We start from the raw sequence: 20,006 nt of genomic DNA, 5'->3' as shown, positions 1-20,006 counted from the left end.
TGGTCTTCCAAGCTGTGCCAACCCTGCTGGGAAAGGGACCCAGCCCTGGAAGTTGCATGTCCCTTCCTGGCCGACGAGGTACCAGCTTTGCAAGCACATGGCCAGCCACACGTGTGGGCTCAGGGAGCTGATGGCCACATCCCTGTCCTACTGCCCCGGTTGTCCCCGGCTGGGGCTGAGCAGAGGAACCCACCTGCACTGCTCCTGGGAGGAGATCTTTATCCAGGACCACACTCATGGGTAACACCAATACCTGGTGTGAATTCAGCCCCGTGGAGCCACAGGCATTCAGAGCAGGCTGCAGTGGGGCAAAGCAGAGCCATGAGTCTGGGGGCTCAGAGCAGGACCCTCACCATGTCCTCACCAGCTTTGGGGTGGAGGGAATGGAGAAACAGCTCCAGGACATCCATGTGCAGCCCAGTACGTGCTGCTAAATATAACCAGTGGGACAGATGCTCTGAGACAGGGAGCTGCTTGTGCCCCAGCACTGTTGAGGAAGCTGAGGACTCCTCCAAGGCTCGAGCAGCCCTTGGGGTTTTGGAGACAGAGCAGGGTCAGAGCCAGCTCCTCCGCCTGTGCAGCAGCCTCTTCCCCTGCAAGGAGGAGTGTCTCCCTTCTTTTTAACCCAGCAGGATTAGTGGGTGCTTATTCAGGGAAGCCAGGAGGGCTCATGCAGCCCTTCCCACCTGCGTCAGCCCAGCAAAACCTAACCAGAAGTGCTTCAGGCCAACCAGAGCAACCCAGGCTGCAGCCCAAAGCAATCCCCACTGCCGTGGCTGTGCTGGCCCCACACGGCCGGCTAGGCTCGCCATGTACCCGCATCCCCTGTGCCAGCAGCAATTAGCCACCGGCGAGGACTCTGGCCCCTTTTGGAGGCCACTGAGGCAAGTGGTGCTCACGTGGCCTTGCCAGGGACGCATTCGAGGAGGTCCCTGAGGGGCCACAGAGGTTGTGAGCTGGGTGTCCCGCCCAGGGAGAGGGGTGACCCACAGGAGAAGGTCCATAGGGTTCCCAATCCACAGTCTCCCTATTGCTGTTTGCACCCAAGTTGGCTCCAGCTGGAAACCCCCCTTCAGGCTTACCCACACCCATCCTGGCAAAGAAACAAGATGATGCCTCAAGATGGGCTGCTTGAGGAGGGGTAGCGAGGGCTGAGAGCCAGCCAGACCCTGGGGACCAATGCTCCAAGGGGGCAAGAGGCACCTGCAAAGCGAGTGGGAGCATCTGAACCAGCCCCGCTGCTGGGGGCACCTCCACGCTGGGCACCCAACGCCTGTGCCATGCTCGTTGACTCCCTCCGTGCTGGGCACCCAACGCCTGTGCCATGCTCGCCGACTCCCTGCACAGGCAGACAGGGTGCCTTACACAACCGGCCGTGCCCGTGGCCAAGGGCGGTGTTACGAAACCTCGGGAGTTTTCACCCCTCACAGCACAGTCACCCACCAGGCTCAGATGATACGGGCGCTGGCTCCCAGGATGGCACCTGGGGGAGGGTGGGGGTGGGGGGGTCAGGCATAGCACCAGCGCTGGGGCCACGTGCTCTCTGCGCAGCCTTGGCTGGGTCCCGGTGGGGGAGCGGCACCAGCGCTGGCAGGGCTTGGCGGAAGAGCAACTGGACATGTTGCACCAGGTCTAGGATGCTGCGGGAGCCGCATACCTGCCGTGCACGAAGGTTTTCCCTACTCCCTTATCTCGCCATCAAAACTGCTCAGTTGCAGCTCTGGCCTTTCTCCCTGGGGCTGCAAATGGCTCAAGGTGCCTGCGCACCTAACCCCAGGCACAGAATGTCACAGCCCTGGGCATCCCGCAGGAGCAAGGGATGGGCGAGGGTGTCCAGCCCTTCCCCAGGAGTGTGAAGATCACCCCAGCAGAGCCATTTCCAAGCAGATCGGGCATCTCCAGACAGGTCTGTGACTCAGCAGGACACCTTGGCAAGGCCCAGGTGATGTTGCAGCTCCAAGATTCAAGCAGGTCCCTCCCTCTCCATCCCAGGCACAATTCTGGGGGAAGCTGGAGCGCTCTGGGGGATTTGGGGGAGCTGGAGTGCTTGCAGCTCCTCCCCACTCCCTCACTCGCTAGAGCAGCCAGAAAAAAGGTGGTTTATTGTTATTTAGTTTCTGCCCCTTTCATACTCCTTTGCCGGAGTTTTTGCCAGCGGCGGCCCCGGGTCTGGCGGGGGGCCAGGCCAGCCGAGGCGCTTTTAAAAACAAAGCAAGGCGCGTGCATGCACACACACACGCACAGCATCCAGCCCCTCTTTTAACTCTTGCTGGGGTGATGCTGTGGAGAAGATGGTTTCCAGCCAGCTGGGAGCGCGCTACTGCGTGCTCCCAACTGCTGGAAACCATCTTCTGCAGGGGATGCTGTCGATCACCACTGGGATCCAATAACTCACTCCCCCATTTCCAGGGAAACCTTCTTGCAGCACTGGGATAGTGATGGAGAGGTGGCAGGAGTGATGCTGCTGACACTGTTGTGGTCCATGGGGACCTGCTTGTCCTAAACAGGGACAATGCTACAATTTCTTTCTAGGTTGCAGCCAAGACCTTCAGACCCAGCAGCCCTGTGGGGGAACGAGGAGGAGGAGGAGGAAGAGCACAATGATGTTTTCACTTAAAAGAGGCTCCTCTCCCACGTGACAAAGCCAGGGAGTGCCAGCAGCATTCACACTGCATCCCCAAACCTGCAGGGCCGACTGCCCTTTTGCAACAGGTCGCTGCCACCCAGAAGGTGGCATCACTGGTATCCACCAGCTCCCTCCTGCAACCAGCCCCGTGCCCCTAGCACATCCCCAGCCCGAGGAGAGGACTCCTGTGCCAGTGGTGTCCTTGCCGCATCCCCTCCTCCCGTGCCTGGGCACAGCCCTGGGGAGCACCGTGCCCCTTACAGCACCTGTGTGCCACTGGCAGCCGGGCACACGCTGTCCCACGGCTCGGGGCTGCCCTCCCTGTCTGCCTTAGAGCTGTCGTCATCCGAGTCATCCTGTGTTTCTGGGTCAGACATCCAAAACGGCCTCTTGCAGGCCTGGGGAACGGGGAGCTGAGTCCCTGGGAAGTGTCTGAAGGATGGAAAGCCCCCTCCTACCCCAAACCTCAGCCTCCCGCCTGCGACACCAGGGGCAGCTGCCAGCCATGAGGAACTTCTGTACGTCCCCGAGAGAGCAAAAAGTCCCTGAGAGACCCCAGCCCTGCCTGGCTGTCCCCAGGGGAAGTCAGCACAGGCCAGAGAAACCCCAACAGACCCCACACTTGTCCCCTTTCCCAGAATTAGCCCTTTTTCCCCCCTTCTCTTTTACCCAGGCAGGGAAAAGGCAGCTTCTGGTGCCACAGGCTGCCCTGCCAATGGGTTTTCAAAGGCTGGGGACAGAAATACAGACCTGGGACAAAGGGAGATGGGGACAGGAGCTGGGGTGCAGAGGGCTGCAGGGCTGGGTGCCCCAAGGAGGCTGTGCCAGGCAATACACAGCACAGCCTCCTCTGTCCCCCTGCGTGATGCTGTTTGCTTGTGCCTTATCTCCTGCGCTCAGCGCGGTGACACTCTCTCCAGCTCCAGGCGCACCAGCAGCAGCCGGGCCCCTTTCCAAACACAACACCCGTTCAAGGCCAGCTTTGAAAAGCAACCGCCCACTCACTCCTTTCGCCACCACTGCCCACGTGGGGCTTTTCCTTCCCAGGAAGAGAGGTGGAAAAAGAGGGGCTAAACCCCGCCATCAGCTGGGACAATCAGGAAGCGGCTGGGAAAACCCACCAAGCAAACACAAGGCTAATGGAGGAGACCCCCATCCTAGGGAGGCTCTGGAGAAGGAAGGAAGCAAGGAAGGACAGACCCCCCTACTCATGCTGTGCAGCTGCAGCCCCACCACCATCCATCCCCACAGCCGCCACACTTGCTGGAGCCTTTGAAGCCTCTTTTCTCCCCCTCCCACCCACCCACCGTGGGCTGGTTCAAAAGCAGGTTTTGGCAGGCTGCAGGGTGGTGGGGTCCCCGGCACAGAGCCGCCGCCAGCCGGGCTCCCCTGGGCACAGCGCCTCGCCCTGCTCCTGGCTCAGCCTCGGCGGAAGAGGGAGTTTTGCCCGTTTCGGCAGAGTTTCTCAGCGTCTCTCCGCAGGCGTGCCCACAGCATTTCCAAGCCAGCATGCGCCTGCGGAGCCGGTCCAGCCCGTCAGACCTACAGCATGCGGGGAGAGGAGGGAAGGACACGGCCGAGGATGCTTGGGAACTTGTCCTCGAAACTTGGGCTTCAAGGGACATGGCCACACTTGAGCTTGGTGGCAGAGCCGGGTCCAGCTGCCTGCACCACCCAGGGCAGGACCGGAGTGGGCAGGGTGCCCAGACATCTCTGCACCACTGCCAGCAGGGAAAGCCATCAGGTGTAACAGAGCCTGAAATGATAAGGAACCTGCTCGAGGGTAGTCCTTGCTTTTCCCTGCAGCCAGACCACACAGAGCAGCCAGAGCACACAAGGCTTGGGACAAATCTCCCTCAGGAGCAGCAGTGAAGAGAAGGATGGTCCTCCTCGGTGACAGGGGACGGCACTCTGAGCTTGCCAGCTGGCACAAGGGCACATCCAACGTCATTGCAAAACAACCACCAAACTGCAGAAAGGAGCAACTTCTTCCTCAAACAACTACAGACCCACTGCTGCTGAGAGAAAGAAAAAGCATGGCAGGACATGAAGGGAGGGCAAATGTTTCTGCAGAGGACAGCAACACAGAGCACTGGTGGCAAAGGCTATCAAATCGCAGGAGAGATATTAAACCTCACGCTTCGGGGCTTAAGCTGATATAGCTACTAGGGATTAGGAGGAAATTTAAGCGAGAGGGAGGGAGCGAATTATCCCACATCTGCCTGCTGCAGTCTCGCAGCACGTGGAACAGCATCGTCCCTCTCCTGCCCAGCTGGACGGGTGACAGCAGCATCTGAGGGCCGGCACTACTTTTGGGAAAACCTTGCTGTGCTTTGTGCTGCTGGGACACAGCAACGAAGGGCACCAACCCAGGCATGGGGGTAAAGCCAAGACCCCCTACAAGCTTCACTAGCGTTTAACAACTTGCTAGGTCACAGCCCAGACACAGCCGTGTCTCAGGCGCCTGCTCCTGTCCTTGATGTATCCAAGGTCTGGAAAGCCCCAGCATAGCTGGTGAAATGAGGTAAGTCGCTGGTGAAATGGGGCAAGTGGCTGGCTGAAGCTGGCCGAACCTCCCTGAGGCAGCGGCTGAACCCTGGTAGGGCTTTACTTGCTGTCCTTGAGAGTTTAACACCAGTTTGCTCAGCTGCTGCCCTTTCTTTGCACTTCATGCACGTTTAAACAAAAACCTCCACCACTCCCTTGAGGAAGGCAAACAGTAAGTCCAGCTCCCATCACCTTCCGCTGCTCCTCCAGTCCCTGACTATCGCGAGGGCACCACACACCCCCAGCAACATCCCAGCATCCCCCCATCCCCTTAGCCCTGCACGTCCAGGGATGGGGACACCCAAACCTTGCCAGGCACTGTCCAGTTCCAGGAGCCATCACCACTTCCCAGGGAAGAGAGCCCTGAGGGGGCTCTGCCTCTCACCTCCCCTGGGAGCCCCAGCCCCTCGGTGCTGCAGCAGCCGCCCTGGCCCAGCCAACTGGCGCATTGTTGGTGAGCGCGGCCAGCCCGGAGACGTGATTGATCGCCAGGGAGAAAGGCCAAAGCCGTGACGGGTCGTTTAACAATTTCAATTAAACTCTGCAGCGCTCCGACGCAGAGGGGAGGGGAGAGGGAGAAGGAAATTAAAAAAGCAGGACGTTTCTATTGCTGCGCCGGGGAACCTCAGCAAAGCACAGCCGCCTCGGCAGGAGCAGCCTGGTTGTCCCAGAGGAGACCCCCTCCCTGGCTGCAGAAGTGACCACAGCATTGTCCCTACGTCCCCTTCCTGCAGGCAGGACACCCACCCTCACCTGCCCTTCCCCTCCTGCTCCTGCCCCAAAACTTTCTCTCTGCCCGTCCCATAGCCTTATAATAATAGGTGCTGTGACCCACTTGTAAGGCAGCGCTCGCGCGGGGAGGAGGGCTGCACATGGTGAATATTAAACAACATGTCCCTGAAGTTCCTGCTGCTGGGACTGGCGCTTGATTTTTGCTTACGTGTGGTGACTTTTTTAGGCACAGGAAGCCCCAGAGGGCTGATCACAACAACCGAGCTCCCAATCCACTGAGACAGCAGAAGGACTCTTAGAGGGATTTAAAAAAAAAAGAAAAAATTCAGCATCTCAGCCTGTCATATGGAAAAGGAGCTTTAATGAGCGGCAAATGCAGCAAATACTTAGCTCATATGGCATCAGTGAAAGGAGGGAGAGGGAATCATAAGGGACAGGGAGCGGCGATGCCCTCCGTGCCAGGAATGAGCCCCTGGGACCAAGCAAGCCCCCACAGCATGGCCAGCACGGGAGCTCCACCGAGGGCTTGCAGTGGTGGCTTGCAGGGGTCCAGGCGTTTTCCCCTCTGACTTTATGAAAAAATAAAATTAAAATAAGCAGAGGGAGCTGCTGACTCCGCTGCAGCAGGGGAGTTAAACACACACGTTCACGTGGGTGCCCCACAGCTGGAGGGAGGGGAAGACGCCAGAGAGAAAACACAGACAGGGTTTAACTGGGAGAGAGTTACTGGAGGAAACAAGTGTAACTTCCCCCCCTCCGGGTACACAGGAGGAATAGAGCCACAGGCACCCCAGCCTGCCCACACCGCACAGCCATGGGGCACCAGCTTGGGGGAACAGGGCTGCGTCACCAGCGAGATGCAGGATGCTCACATCCTGACATTACTTATTGCCTTGGAGGTGTCCTTCAACCCACCTGCGCAGGCAAACCTCCCTCGCTCCAGCTCAGGGACCCCATACAGGCGCCGTCCCTGAACTGCAACCAGAAGCAGTGACACTCAGTCCCTTCGCCCAAGGAGGGGGCACCAGGCACCCCCTGTTCTGGGGAGGAGCCAGCACTCCTACAGGCCCAGCAGTTGGGATTTGTGAAGTCTTGGTCCCAATCAAAGCCTTCCAGTAGCTGACCCAGGGGAGCTGATCCCCTTCTCACGTTTGCAATCCTCAGCCTAACTCACGTTTCTCAGCACCAGCCTCTGTCCTGAGCCACTCCTAAGAAGCCTTAAAGCTTCTTCTCCTCCCCGAGTTTCCCCTCTCTCTCTCTCCAGGACAGTTTTTTTGCCCTTCCAGCTTTCCTGCACACACCCACGAGACCCCCCATGATGAGCCACCCTGGCAGGGGGTCCCACACCCCCAGCCCAGAGCAGCTCCTGTAGCCTGGGCAGGTGCTGTGCACCTTCTCCTGGTCACGCACCATACTGAAAGCCCTTTTATTTACTTTTCACGGTTTCCTTCCCTCCGCAGGTCTCAAGAAGCACCCAGGAGCTCAGCTCTCTAAAAGGGCACGTGGCACTGGTCACGATCTTCTCCTCCACCTTTATGCCCTCCCCGTCTCCTCCAGACGCCATGCAGTACCTGCGGGACCCCGGTGCCCTTGGGGACTGCCACAAGCCTGACATTCGCTCTAAGCTGTGCTTGCTGCTGACCCTTCCAAGAGCACACGCAAGAAAACAGCCCTGCTGAAGGGTTAAACATTACCAGACTGAAATTCAGGGTCTGACGATTGGTTCCAGTCGACTGGCTGGGATGATAATTTTTCACAAGATAAATACGGCCGGGAGTAAGCGACAATTGCTAAAGACCTTTTGTAGCAGCATCCCCCACTAAGTGGCTTTGCTTCCCTCTGCCCATCCCCGCTCAGTAGCCCACACTTCAGGACCTCTGGCCCAGAGCCCAAGGGGAACCCCAGCCCTGCCAGGAGGATCACTTACAGCCCGGTCATTCATCTGCACGGGCTGTGCTTGTGCTCCCACCTCCAGCCCTGGTGTAACTCACGCGCCAGGGTTCAGAGTCAGCACTTGCACCCCGGCTTGGACAGCACTGAGCCTGCTGCCAGGACTCACCCCCCGGGACAAGCAGTAGTGCCCTGCTGGGGAGAGGGAGCCCACAGCTCTGCACCTGGGTACTCACTGCTCTTGGATGCCTTGATCTTGGCCACCAGTTTCTGCACACCAGGTACATCCCCGTTCTTCACGGCCTGGATCAGCTCCTGCTCTCGCCCCATCGTAGACAGGTAGGAGCAGCAGTGGTGTGGAAGGCAGAGACCCTCAGATCCCAGCGGTTTATAAAGCCATGGGAATAAGCCTGTAATTCCTCAAAACACACTTTGATGGGAGATGAAATCCAGCAAGAACGATGCTTTAGAATCCCAGGGACATAAAAACCAGAAGGAAGAAGCCTTTCTGTTAAGGGCAAAAGTCTTTTTCTGTGTTGGAAGAAGCAGGACCCGGATGGGGTTTGGTTGGAGAACATGCGATCAGTTAAAATGAGAAATAGTTCAGTGCTCAGGGACAGGCTCCCAGTAGCCACAGGGCTTCGCAAGACACATCCAGGCAGCTCAGGCCAGGGTGGCCATTGCAGTCAACATGAGGATGCCCTCAGCCTCTTGCAGCTCTCCTGGAGCTGGAGGTGTTATGCTTCGCTCCCCTCGCCAGGCTCTGCTGCGCCGATGAGTCCCTAATTCTTCCCAAAGGGATTACAGGCTCGTTGCCATCTGGAAGTTATAGATCCTCCCTCTCTGGTGCTCATTAGCCCCTTCGTTTCAGCAGTCCTCTTGGCGACAGCGCAGCAGCCACGCTGGGGAGCCCTCTGCACGGCCAAGCCCCAGCACGGCAGCCCAGGACCTGCAGAGGAGAAGAGCAGAGTCAGCCCTCAAAGGCCATTTACCTCCCAGCTCCATCGTGACAGCTTTTGTATCTGTGCCGAAGAACGAATACTTTGCCTATATTTAGTCCTGGTGGGACTTGGCTCATCCTTGTGTTAAACTGAGAGGGAAGAACCTGTTGAGGAGACCTCCTGAGGGTGCTGTCGGGGAGGGGGGGGACGAGGAGGGGGATGAGGGCACAGCTCCTTTCCCATCCCCCTGGGGCTAATACACACACCACCCCCTTGCATAGGCAGCACACGGGGCTTGGGGCACCAGGGCATCTCCCCCTCTCCTTTCCCAGTGGAACCGAAGGGATGGAGCTGGGGAGGTTTAGCCAAAGTCCTCTGCAGCCGGTGGGAGTGGGTCAGCCTGCCCAGCACCCTCCCACACAGAGATAAACCCTCGCCCTCCGAATTACCCGTTGAAACTCAGTGCCGTGGGGCCCAAGACACTCCTTAACATGAGCTCTCTCTGCCCTAAGTGAGGAGCTGGGTGTAATTGAGCAGCACAACCATGCTCAGGAGAACGGGATCAAGCCCATGACCTGACCAGCTAGGGTACCCCAGAGAGGGCACAGGGTCCCATGGCAAGCAGCTCACACCTCCCAGCCTGTGGTCTCCTGCTGCACCCGGGCGGCCCAAACTGGGTGGTGAGAAAATCCCTCCTGGTTCAGGGCCACGCATCTGGCAGGCTGCTCCAGCGCCTGGGGAGGAGCGTGTGCAGGAGGGTAGGGAGCACGCGCCATACCAGCTGCAAGGCCGTCACCACATCACCCCACAATTCTCCCCCTGTGCCAATCCAGGCCAGACCAGAATCTCCCCCAGCCACGCACGCTGTCTCCCTTGCCAGAGCGCTCTCCCTCAGCCGTTTATATAATAGCGGGTGTCGCTTCCTCCGAGTGATCGAGGTCACTGTTCCGAGGATGAAAACCACAGGGGAGAGAAGGCAACAGCAGTAAGAGGTCCTGTCGGCTGGGGGCGGGGGGGGGAACACACACACAAACCCAGAAGGGGCATCCCACGGCACAGCAGCGCTCAGCCCACCCACAGTAAAGCTGGAAACTGCAGCTGTCCACCAGCACGGACCCCCCATGGGCTCCCTGTGCTCCAGCCCTCGCCAGGGCACTGCAGGGTTCGGGGCAGCCGGAGAGGCAATGGTGCAGCGCTGGCTCAGATTCTGGGACAAGGGGATGCTGAGATTCCCACCCCAGACGGGGGAGTCCTCCCCCCATCACTGCTCCGGAGCCCACAATTCCTGCAGCAGATGAGCCCCTCACCACTGGGGATGGGGGGCTCAGTACCAGGCACTGAGACCAGCACCCACCGAACTCAGCTGTCACCTCCCTGCTCCTGGGGCACCTGCACCAGCTTATCTACGTTACAAACAAGTTTCAGCCACTTGACTCAGCCTAAGCTCTCACCACAAACAAAACCCCTCCAGAAACCTCCTGTTGCACCGTCTTCCAACCTATTTCGTTCAACCCTGCGCACTGCATCCAACTTTGCGCTGCTCTTCAAAAGCGCTGGCAAAAAGCGGGTGCGTGGGCACGGAGCCTATTTACTCGTGTAGTAAAAAAAATCTGCGCGGCCTCGCTCAGCACACAGCCCCGTGCTGCTGCCTCTCCCGGAGCACGCCAGGCTCAGCGAGTAACTCAGGAGTAGGGAGAGCTCCAAATACCGATCTCCACCTCTTCTACCCCTCGAGAGAGGAGCAGCAGCGAAGGTAAAATTCAAGAAACGCACAAAGCTGGAAAAGCAACAGCAAACATCCCTCCCACCCGAGCAGAGCTGAGCCTCCAGCCCAGGAATCCACCTGGAGAACCAAAGTATCCCAAACATTCCCGCAGCCAACAGCGGCGCCGGGAAAAAGGAGGGAGAGGAGGGAAAAAACAAACCAAACCAAAACAAAAACAAAAACAAACCAATTACGTAAGTTGAGAAGGAAAGATGTGAGGGAGCAGCAGGCACCCGGCTGGGTCCCGAGGGGCGGGTGGGGGACGCTCGGCCCCCCCGGGAGCCCCCGGGCAGCCGGCGGTGGGGGCACCGGTCGCACCTCCATCCCCTCCCTGCCCTGCGACCCCCGGCACCGGGCTGGGCCGTTCCCTCCTTCGGGGAGGGTTCGCGGGAGGGGGGGCGAAGCCCAGCCGAGACGATTCGCTCGGCTGCTCCAGCCGGGGCAGGCGGGCTCCGCAGCCGGCGGCCCCACTCACCTGGCGGCGCTCCCAGCCGCACCGCACCGGGGCGAGCCCTGCCGCACCGCACCGGACCCAGCCGCGCCGCGAAGTACCGCGCCGAGCCAAGCCGCAACCCGCCGAGCCGTGCGGAGCGGTCCCGGTCCCGGTGCCGGTCCCGGTGCCGGCCCGAGCGAGCGGCGCGGTCCCGGCTGCCCGGCTCGCAGGGCGGCGCGGCGCTCGGCAAAGTCCCGCTCGGGCTGGCCCCGTCCCGGCAGGAAATCCCTCCCCGGCCCGGCCTGATTGGAAAAGCCCGGCGGGTTGTGCGGGCTGGGCAGGGCCGGGGCTGCTGTCACTCACCGTGATGCGCCGGCAGATTTGGGCAGGGGCAGGGCCGCGGCAGCCCGCCGTACCGGCACCGCTCCGCCCCGCCCCGGGGGTGCCCCGCGGCTCCCGGGCCAGCGGCTCGCTCGGAACGCGGTCCGGTACCGGCTCCAGGGGGCGGGACCGACGGGCTCCGGGACCGGCCCCGACGGGCGACCCCCTAGCCTCGGCCCGGGACCGGCACCGGTGGGAGGTCCCCCAAGCCTCGGCCCGGCACTGGCCCCGGTGCTCCGGGACCGACCCGGTGAGCGATCCCCCAGGCCTCGGCCCAGGAACCGATCCAGTGCTCCAGGGTGGGTCCTGGTGGGAGGTCCTCCAGCCTCTCCCCGGGACCGAGCCGGTGAACTATCCCCCAAGCCTTGGCCTGGGACCGACCCAGCGCTTCAGGACCGGCCCCGGTGGGCGATCCCCGAGCCTCGGCCCGGGATCGACCCGGTGCTCTGGGACCAGCCCCGTGCAGCGATCTGCCACCTCCAAGCCCTGGGTGACCCAGTCAGCCCTTTGCCACCGCCAACCCCCCCTGGCAGAGGGGCTGCACAGAGTTCCTAATAGCACCCACAGGACAAAAACCCACCGATCCCCAGCTGCCAAGCCCCCGATTAATCCTACTCTCACAAAGCACTAAAACCACCAAAAATCACCTATTTCTGCCAGTCCTCAACAGAAACGCAGGAGCTGAGCCCTCCCCCAAGCACAGTTCCCTTAAAACAAGAGACTGCCTAATAAAGCTGGACAGCTTTTGCTGCATGATACCACTGGATTATCATCAACTAATCAGATTAAAAACACACGGAGGCTTTGATTTTATTCACTAAGTGCCCGGCCCACAGCTGCCTGGGGGAGTTGCAAAGATCTGGTACCTCTTCGAACCAGGTCCCGAGACATTTCGCCAAATGATGGTTTCATGAGCAATCCCAATAAGAAGGATCCTCATCAGGGAGGAGGAACTGACGTTTCAAGACACACCCTGCCTTTTCAGTTCTGGAATAAAGAGATTATTATGCACATCTAATTAGAAATGTCAACATTTTGTGGCTGCTATGTTGAAGCATGAAGCTGTAAGTAGCCCTGCTAGGAAGCACTGTGAAGTGAAAGGTCTTGTTATTCCTCCTGTGAGTTTTGCCATAGCCTGTAAATCGCAGTGACATTTATAATAATCCCCTGAATTTATGTAGCACCTTTTGTCCTTTTAAGGATCTTAATTAAGCTTTGCAGCTCCCTGAGCACAGACCAAACCTCCTTTGCAAAAGAGGAGTCCAGGCCCTGCTTTGTACAAAATATGCGTCCTATTTCAGGCAGGGGTAGGACTTTTCCACCCCAGTGACCTCTGGCAGCACACTGTACCCCACAGAGAGGGCATGCCACACCAATATTCCCACTCAAAGGTGACGCCGCTTCAGTTACACTCGTGTGGTTAAAGCTGAGTAATTGAAGCTTTAATCGCTGGTGTCCTACAAGCCTTTGGAACAGAGGGTGCCACAGACTCCAAGGGGAGTTTACCTTGATTTACTAGAAATCCACAATTTCTAGCACAGCCTTTGACCATTAAACCATGTATTGGTGCCCCTGACTCCACACTGAAGCCTGATGCCTTTGCAGGCAGCGGCCCCTATTTCCTAGCACCTATCTCACTGCTTTCCATCAGCTCTCAGGGGTTGAACGGCTGCTGGGTGATCCCAGCACAAAGACCTGCCAGCCGTGGCCACCTCGCAGAGCAAACAGATCCACTGTGACAATTATTACCCTGTGTCCGCAGAGCAGGTGCTGAGAGCATCGATTGAGTTTCCACTGTAGAGAGAACCCTTCCACATTTTGCTGCCTTTCTGCACCGCGGTGAGATGTTTGCAGACTAGGGGGGGTTCAGGGTACAGGCACCCTTGGGTAGCCGGCCCTGTCCTCAGCCCCTGCAGAAAGGTGCCTGAGGCAGCACCCATTCCTGTTCCCCTCTTTGGGTGCCTGGGGGCTCCCACCCGGCCGGGCTGCTCGTGTCCGGCCCCCCACCTCGCTCCCGCTTCCAGCTCTTCAGGTCGATGTTGCCATCTAGAGGCCCCGGCTACAACGATCGTCTCCTTGCAAAGTGTTGGGAAAGAGTTTTGTTTTGTTCTGTTTTGTTTTTTTTTAATTCAATGCAATATTTCAAAGCAGCTGGTTTGGGTTAGGGGCGGAGGGGGAGGAGAAGAGTAGTTGCTCCTGCAGGTGATGTGGTTTTGACACAAAATGTCACTACGCAATGCTTTGCCAGCTCTCCCCAGCCCATGTCTTGGATGGCTGATTGATAGCCCCAGCTCACCCTGGCTCATCTCACAGCCCCAGCTGTGCAAACTCTGAGATTATTCTGAGGGTGGGGTAAAAAACACAAAGTGATGCATTTTCTGCCAGGGAGGGAAGCAGCCCCACTGCAGGAGCAATGCACACAGCAGCATCCACAGCAGCTCTGCTGCCAGAGCTCGCTTCCAGGTGAGGCCAACAGACACAGCTGAGCGTGCAAGACTCCCACTCCCAGGTCTCACCCATGAAAGCCAAACTTGGAAAGTCACGGCCATCTCACCCCCACCGAGTGGGTGGGAGGTCTGCAAAGACCCATACCAGACATCCAGAACGTTTTAAGTATGTTATGAATCAGCTGGGTGGAGATATATGTCTCCTCTCTTAGCTATGGCTCAGGCTCCTCCTTTTGCTGCTGTTTAAAACCACAGAGAACATGCCCAGCTCAATGCAAAGACTTGCTGCTGCAACCCCAAGGCCACCTCTCGCACCCAGGCGGGGGGAGGCTCAGACTAAAATAGGAGTGAAGGCACCCATGCCGGTAGAGAGGGATCCCCATAGCAGACAACGTTGCTTTCCCTGGACTGCTGCCCAGAGTGGGGCTGGAACTGGTACCTGCACACCCCCAAAGGGCAACACCACAGCAGAGGCTGTGGTCCCCAACATTGGTACCATGCTATCTGTCCTGCAGGAAGGAAGGTGCAGGGTGAAGACAAAGCAGGGTAAGAAAGAGACTCTCCTGCACGGAATCAGGCCACAGCAGAAAGCAGGTTATTGCTCAGATTGAAAGCCACCCCCAGGAACCCTTCCTGCAGCTCCTGACATTCATTCCCACAGCACCTGGCTTGCAATGGGTGTCCTACTGCTGGGCTTCCATCCTGTCTGTTAGCAGCCTGGCAAGTCTCGGTCATTCCCAGTGCTCAGCAGTCACATCCCATCCCCAGGGAGCCTTTCCTGTGCAGGCATCTGCTCCCTCCCATGTTACATCCGACAGGCATTTCCCACCTGGCTCAGCACTCCACCTTGCTGGCCACAGTGTCAAGGGCAAAGCTAGGGATGGACAGGAGATCTGGACACACAAAGTGCTTATGTATGTATTCTACTCCATCACCTTTTATAAATCCTCCTGGTAATAACTGCTACTGGGAGAAGTCCAAGGAGAAAAACTGGCAGGTTTGATCAAGAGGGAGATGCACTGCCCACAAGGAAGAGGATGCTGTTGTATTCCCTGGGACCAGGCTCTGGCAGGGAAGGGTTTGGGCCACTTTGGCCTCAGAAACCTCCTGCTCCCACACCACATACAGCAGAGCCACTGCAGCCTCTGGCTGGCCATCGCTGCCAGGAGGGCTTCAGTGCCAAGACACATCCCAGCCCCAGGCCAGAACCTGGACACAGCTCCGTGCACGAGTGGCCTGCGAAGCTGGACATCAGCTGTAGGATGAAAAACAGCAGTGACTGCCCTTAGCAGAGCTGGTGGTACCTGCTGGTGGCAGACAGCAACGTAAACTGCACCCAGAGTCAGCACTTCACAGCAGGTAACAGGTCTTTGGAGGTGATTTAGGAAGCTCTTCTCAGCTACAGCCTTTTACAGCAAAAAATAAATCCCCTGCACCCATGCGACCTCAAGCAACCAGCCTTCAGTTCCATCATTCCACTGTAGTCCAGCTTCAAGCTCCCTCGAAAAGCAATGCCAAAGCCTCAGGTCAAACACGTACGAACTGGGAGTTAAAGCCTGCACCAGCCTCTGCTCTGGCACAGCAAACCCTACACACAATCCCTTCCCCTGCATCCATGTGGGAACTTGGGCAGCCGCTGGCACGGGGCTCCCGGCAGGAGCAGCCTTCCCACGTGCCAGCACTCAGCTCCCACCGGACTCACCTCTCCAGGCACTCGTGTGCCGCTGCTCATGCTATCCTCCCATCCGCCCGCTTTCCTCCTCTTCCACAAGCCTCCCCATGCTGACAGTCACTTCTTTCTGGTCCTGTGCCTTTCTTTTCTCTCGGTCTCCCTTGCTTAGTTCCTCACTCAGGAAATTAAAGATAATCCTCCCTTTTTTTGCTGCCGGATTCCCTGTTTAACATTCGCTGCGTGTGCTTGCACTGATTCGAAACGGGATTAGACTTTCTGTTGCTTTGATGTCAGTTGGGCTTTGCACTTAAGGCGGGGAGGGGGAAGAAAATGTCTGTTAACAAACCTCCTGGGTTCTGCCCCATCCACTTGCACCCATTCTGGAAATGAAGGTCAGGCAATTTACTGGCAGAAACTGGGTCCTTTTCCAGGATGAACCTGGGGGGAATAGACCGACCCACAACCCCAGCACTGCAGTCCCTGTGCTGGACATTATTCTCTGGAAATGCCCAGTTTTCAACCCTGACTCCATTATCATCCAGCAGTGTGGAGGCTGAATGGCTCCCATGAGGAGGGAGGTATCATTAATCATCAGAAAACCACAACTCGTTGGCTGTCAGTGAATATTGCAACCTCCAGCTGCTGCACAGCAGGGAGCGTGCAGGCCACCAGCATCGCTTCAATAGAGACTGGGGCTCAGGGCTCCCCGCCGGGAATACCCCAAGCTGCTCATTTCTAAGGGAGAAGCAGGTGCTGCAGGATGGCTAAAATGGAAATCCATACCCTGTCCTCTGCAGTGTGGTGCTTGTCCTACAGCACAGGCCATGAATCGGGTATTTCCCTCTGCTTCCTTGTGCCGCAGCTTCTCCCTTTGGAGAACAAGGGCTCAGGGTTGTTTTCACTGGGTGGTACCTCCAACCCCAGACCAAAGCAGACGAAAAGCATTTTTCTCATGTTGTCTGCAAAAGTCTTGCTTTGCCTCAGAGACACTGCTCCTTGAGTCGACAATGTCCAAAACAGCCTGCAGCATGGTTTGGAACTGGGACATGATCTCACACCAGAAGAGAGCCTTTTAAGGGGTTCTGCAGAGCCACGACCAGGGCTGGGATCTGACAGTGGGTCCTATTCCTGCTCATGCAGGACAGCCCTTTCCTGGAGTGGTTCCTGGTGTTTTCTGCTGTCTGTTGTTCCAGCTCTGTTACCACCTGAGCTTCACTGCACAGGCAGTTGAGACTCTGGGTAATGGGCAGATCTGGGGGCTGCAGAACTGGAGAAGTTCAGATACACTTGGAGCCATCCCAGGACATTCTGTGGGTTATTTGGAAGAGCAGCTCCATGGATGAGAATAGTCCAGCCATGGCCAGGACCCATCTCCCGGACCTGTCCCTAGGGAAAGGCACAGCCAGTGCCTGCAGAGCAGAAGAGGGGACACACCTAAGCTCTCCCTGGGATCTGGCAGCCATAATACTTCTGTCACTCACAGCACACCGCTGTGTTGCAGCCCCGACAGGCACCACCACCATGTCAGGCATCCTCCAGGATTGCCCAGGGACTCGGGACGCGCCTCTGCCAACAGCACAGTGTCTAATCCATTTTGCCTGGTACACGCACACAGACTTGATTAATGTCTGCCATGAGCTCCATCCATCATCAGGGAGTAAAAGAGATTAACTCTGCAGCACGCCTGCCTTGTGTTGATCCCATTCTCCAGGCCTCCTGATTAATGGTGAGGCCGCCTTATCTGTCAGGCCAGGAAACACGAATATCCGGGTTGACTGGGGATGAAGGGGACCTGTGGGTTCTTGGGCTGCAGGCGGGCGCTGCTGGCCATGGCATGTGCTGCCATCGGGGCATGCCGACACAGCCCTGCTCGCCACACTGCCAGCTCTGCTCCCCCTTCCCATCGCTCCCTCCATTCCCCTTGCTCCCTGCCTCTCTGCACCCTCCGCTCCTTCCTCCCAGCCATTCCCTGCCAAACTTGCGGAGATGGCCAGGGGGAGAGCAGCAATACATCCCTGCAGGAATGCAATGCCAGAAACCAAAGTCTGGGCTCCGTTTCCCCTCAGTGGTCAGTGGGGAAGATGTCACTCCCCATTCACAGAGGGGATTTGGATGAGCCAATTTAGAGTAACCTGGGAAAATCCCCTCACGGGGCTGCCAGTGTGGCTGCAGCTGACCAACACTGTAAAGGGCAGCTGCTCGGCTCTGCTCGGCTCTTCCCCGAGAGGACATGCGTGTAAAGTGGATGCAGGGAATTAGTGGTGCCATCTGGACGGGCTCCAGCTCCTGCCCCTGGCTTGCTGCTGATGCTTCATTAACAGCTCCCTCCTTTCAGCTCCCATCGCCTTGGCTTCTGCTGCGATCAGCTGGGCTGGAGTTTTGTTGTCTTGGGTTTTTTCCAAGTGGAAATTATTTCTCATTTCTTTTAACAATCAGGACATAGAGAAAGAGACAGGAGAAGAAGGAATTTCCAGGAGATGAAAGGGCAGGATTAAGGACATGGCTTTTGCTTTGTTATCCCTCTGGTGTGGCTAAGAAATGCCTTTCAGGAGAAGGCTTTAATTAACTATGTTTTTCTGACAGGAAAGAAACCTGGACCTAGAGATAGGACTGGTTTCTTGGGTCCACTGACAACCCTGGCTGCAACCTCAGCAACTCAGATTCATACACACGCACACGCTTTTATACAAAATTTACCACAATACATTTCAGTTTGCTTTACAAAGGCACTGACTGACCCCAGCCTGGAAAATAAGTCATAGAGTTAAAAAAACAGGCACGAGCAAGGCTACTGTGGATGGCGCCAGCAGGAAGAGGATCTGAGCACACTGAACCACAGGGCTATGGTAGCTCAAGATGTGGGAAGGAGCTTTTGCATAGAGGAATAACCCAGGGCAGGAGGCAGTAGAAATATCTCCATTGTCTTCTAAACCAACAGCCCTTCTCACACAGCAGGAAAAAATCAGAGGGATAGGAAAGAAAAAGGCCTGGTGGCAAACTGGGCAAAAATTTAGAAAGCATCGCACTAATGTATCAGCATCCTCTACTGCCACAAAACCCTCCAGGAACTGAGTCAATCAAAAATAACATTTGGGGCCGATTTTCACCCAGATGAACTCTCTCCAAATATTTTAAGGCAACAAGCAAAATGGCCAACTTCTAGTTTGTTTAATCCTTCTCCTGAAACCTGCATCAAGCCTGAAAGAAAGCACCATCTCAGAAAACACCTTGTTCTGTGAGCCTGACCTGCAAAACTGGACATGGTACTGGGTCTGCCTGCCCGCAGCACCACCCCAGTCACCTCCCTGCACCCCGACTCTGCCCTGACCCACTTAATCTTTCTGCAGCTCAACTTTCTATGTAGACCTGGACATGAAAGGCCAAAAATCCATGCAGATTTCCAGGGGAAGCCTCACCCCCACCTCACACAACAACAGTAACTCCTGCCAGGGAGAATCTCACCTGGTCCCTCCAAGAATCACATTTGCCTTTTTTTGAGCCATGGTAAACAGGGAACTCATACCAAACCCACGTCTTGCTGCTTTCCCATCTTTCCAACTAATGAACACCCAGCCGATAACGAATGCTGATTGCTGTTGCTGAAACGTCTGTGTCTGCTCTTAGCATTTAACAGCCCAAGGGGCTAAGCGTTTACCAATGATTGTTTTCATAAGTGAGCATCGTTTTACTTTTTCATTACCATTTTAACAGGTTCCCACCTCTTCCAGTGCCCTCAGCAACTGCCTCCAACCCCAGCAGATGTCTCCGTGCCCAGCGGCAGCACAGGGCACATATGGCTGACTTGCCGGGGGGGAGCAGAAAGGAAAGAAACATCTGGCTGCTCCAGCAACCCGACCGCCAAAGTGAGCAGAGCTTTTCCTAGGGCCTGCAGGTCCATGTCAGGAGGGTTCCCCGTCCCATGTTACCACCGTTAACAGCCCCCCTTCTCTATACAAGACTTTGGTCTCCCTTGTGATTTAAGTCCTTATTCATTTTACAGCTTTTGTTCTTCTCCACATCTTCTGCAACCTAAGAATTTCCTGAGAAATACTGTGTCAAATACTTTACTGGACTTGAGGTAGACTCCGTGCACTGCAGCTCAAAAATTAGCTGTTACTGCTTTCCTCCCTCCTGCCCCTGCTCAAAATCAGGCACAGCAGGATTGCAGTCTCTGGTTATAAAACACAATTTTTTTTTTATTTTTTTTTTATTAGCTCTGTCATAAATCCTCACACTTGGATTTGCAATTTCATGTGACAGCTCTTTCCAGGCACCGACTAGAGTTTATCTTGTCTCCCTGACTTGAACCTCTCCGGATTTTTTAGTTTTGCTTCATCTCAGATCTGCAATTTCCATTTGGGTTCAAAATCATCACTCTTATTGAAAAGGGTGGCACAGCACTCAGCTTGGGTTGGGCAGATATCTGTTCTTGGTCATCAACCCCTGCTGTATCAATCCTCCTGCCCTGCCTCCTCTTGACCCCCCGTGCGCAGTTAACTGCAAGCTACAGATCTGAGCCAAAAGTTTTTCCCCATTCAGACTTCAGGTTGCAGCTGCCTCCTCCTTGTGCTG

General features: G+C 56.8%; 1 protein-coding gene across 1 annotated transcript in view; it reads right to left on the bottom strand.

The window, feature by feature from the left end:
* CASKIN2 (CASK interacting protein 2) overlaps positions 1-11,184 on the bottom strand; it is a 35,219-nt gene extending 24,035 nt beyond the window's left edge. Inside the window, 2 exon segments of the mRNA XM_040581632.1 lie at positions 8,032-8,744; positions 10,977-11,184. Coding sequence (XP_040437566.1) covers positions 8,032-8,125 — 94 coding nt within the window. The 5' untranslated portion in view covers positions 8,126-8,744; positions 10,977-11,184.
* Between the last annotated feature and the right edge of the window lie 8,822 nt (positions 11,185-20,006).

The sequence above is a fragment of the Falco naumanni genome, chromosome 1 (genome assembly GCF_017639655.2).
Source record: "Falco naumanni isolate bFalNau1 chromosome 1, bFalNau1.pat, whole genome shotgun sequence".
NCBI classification, from domain to species: domain Eukaryota; kingdom Metazoa; phylum Chordata; class Aves; order Falconiformes; family Falconidae; genus Falco; species Falco naumanni.
Note: the sequence above shows the minus strand (reverse complement) of the source record. Positions and strands in the feature narration are given on the sequence as shown.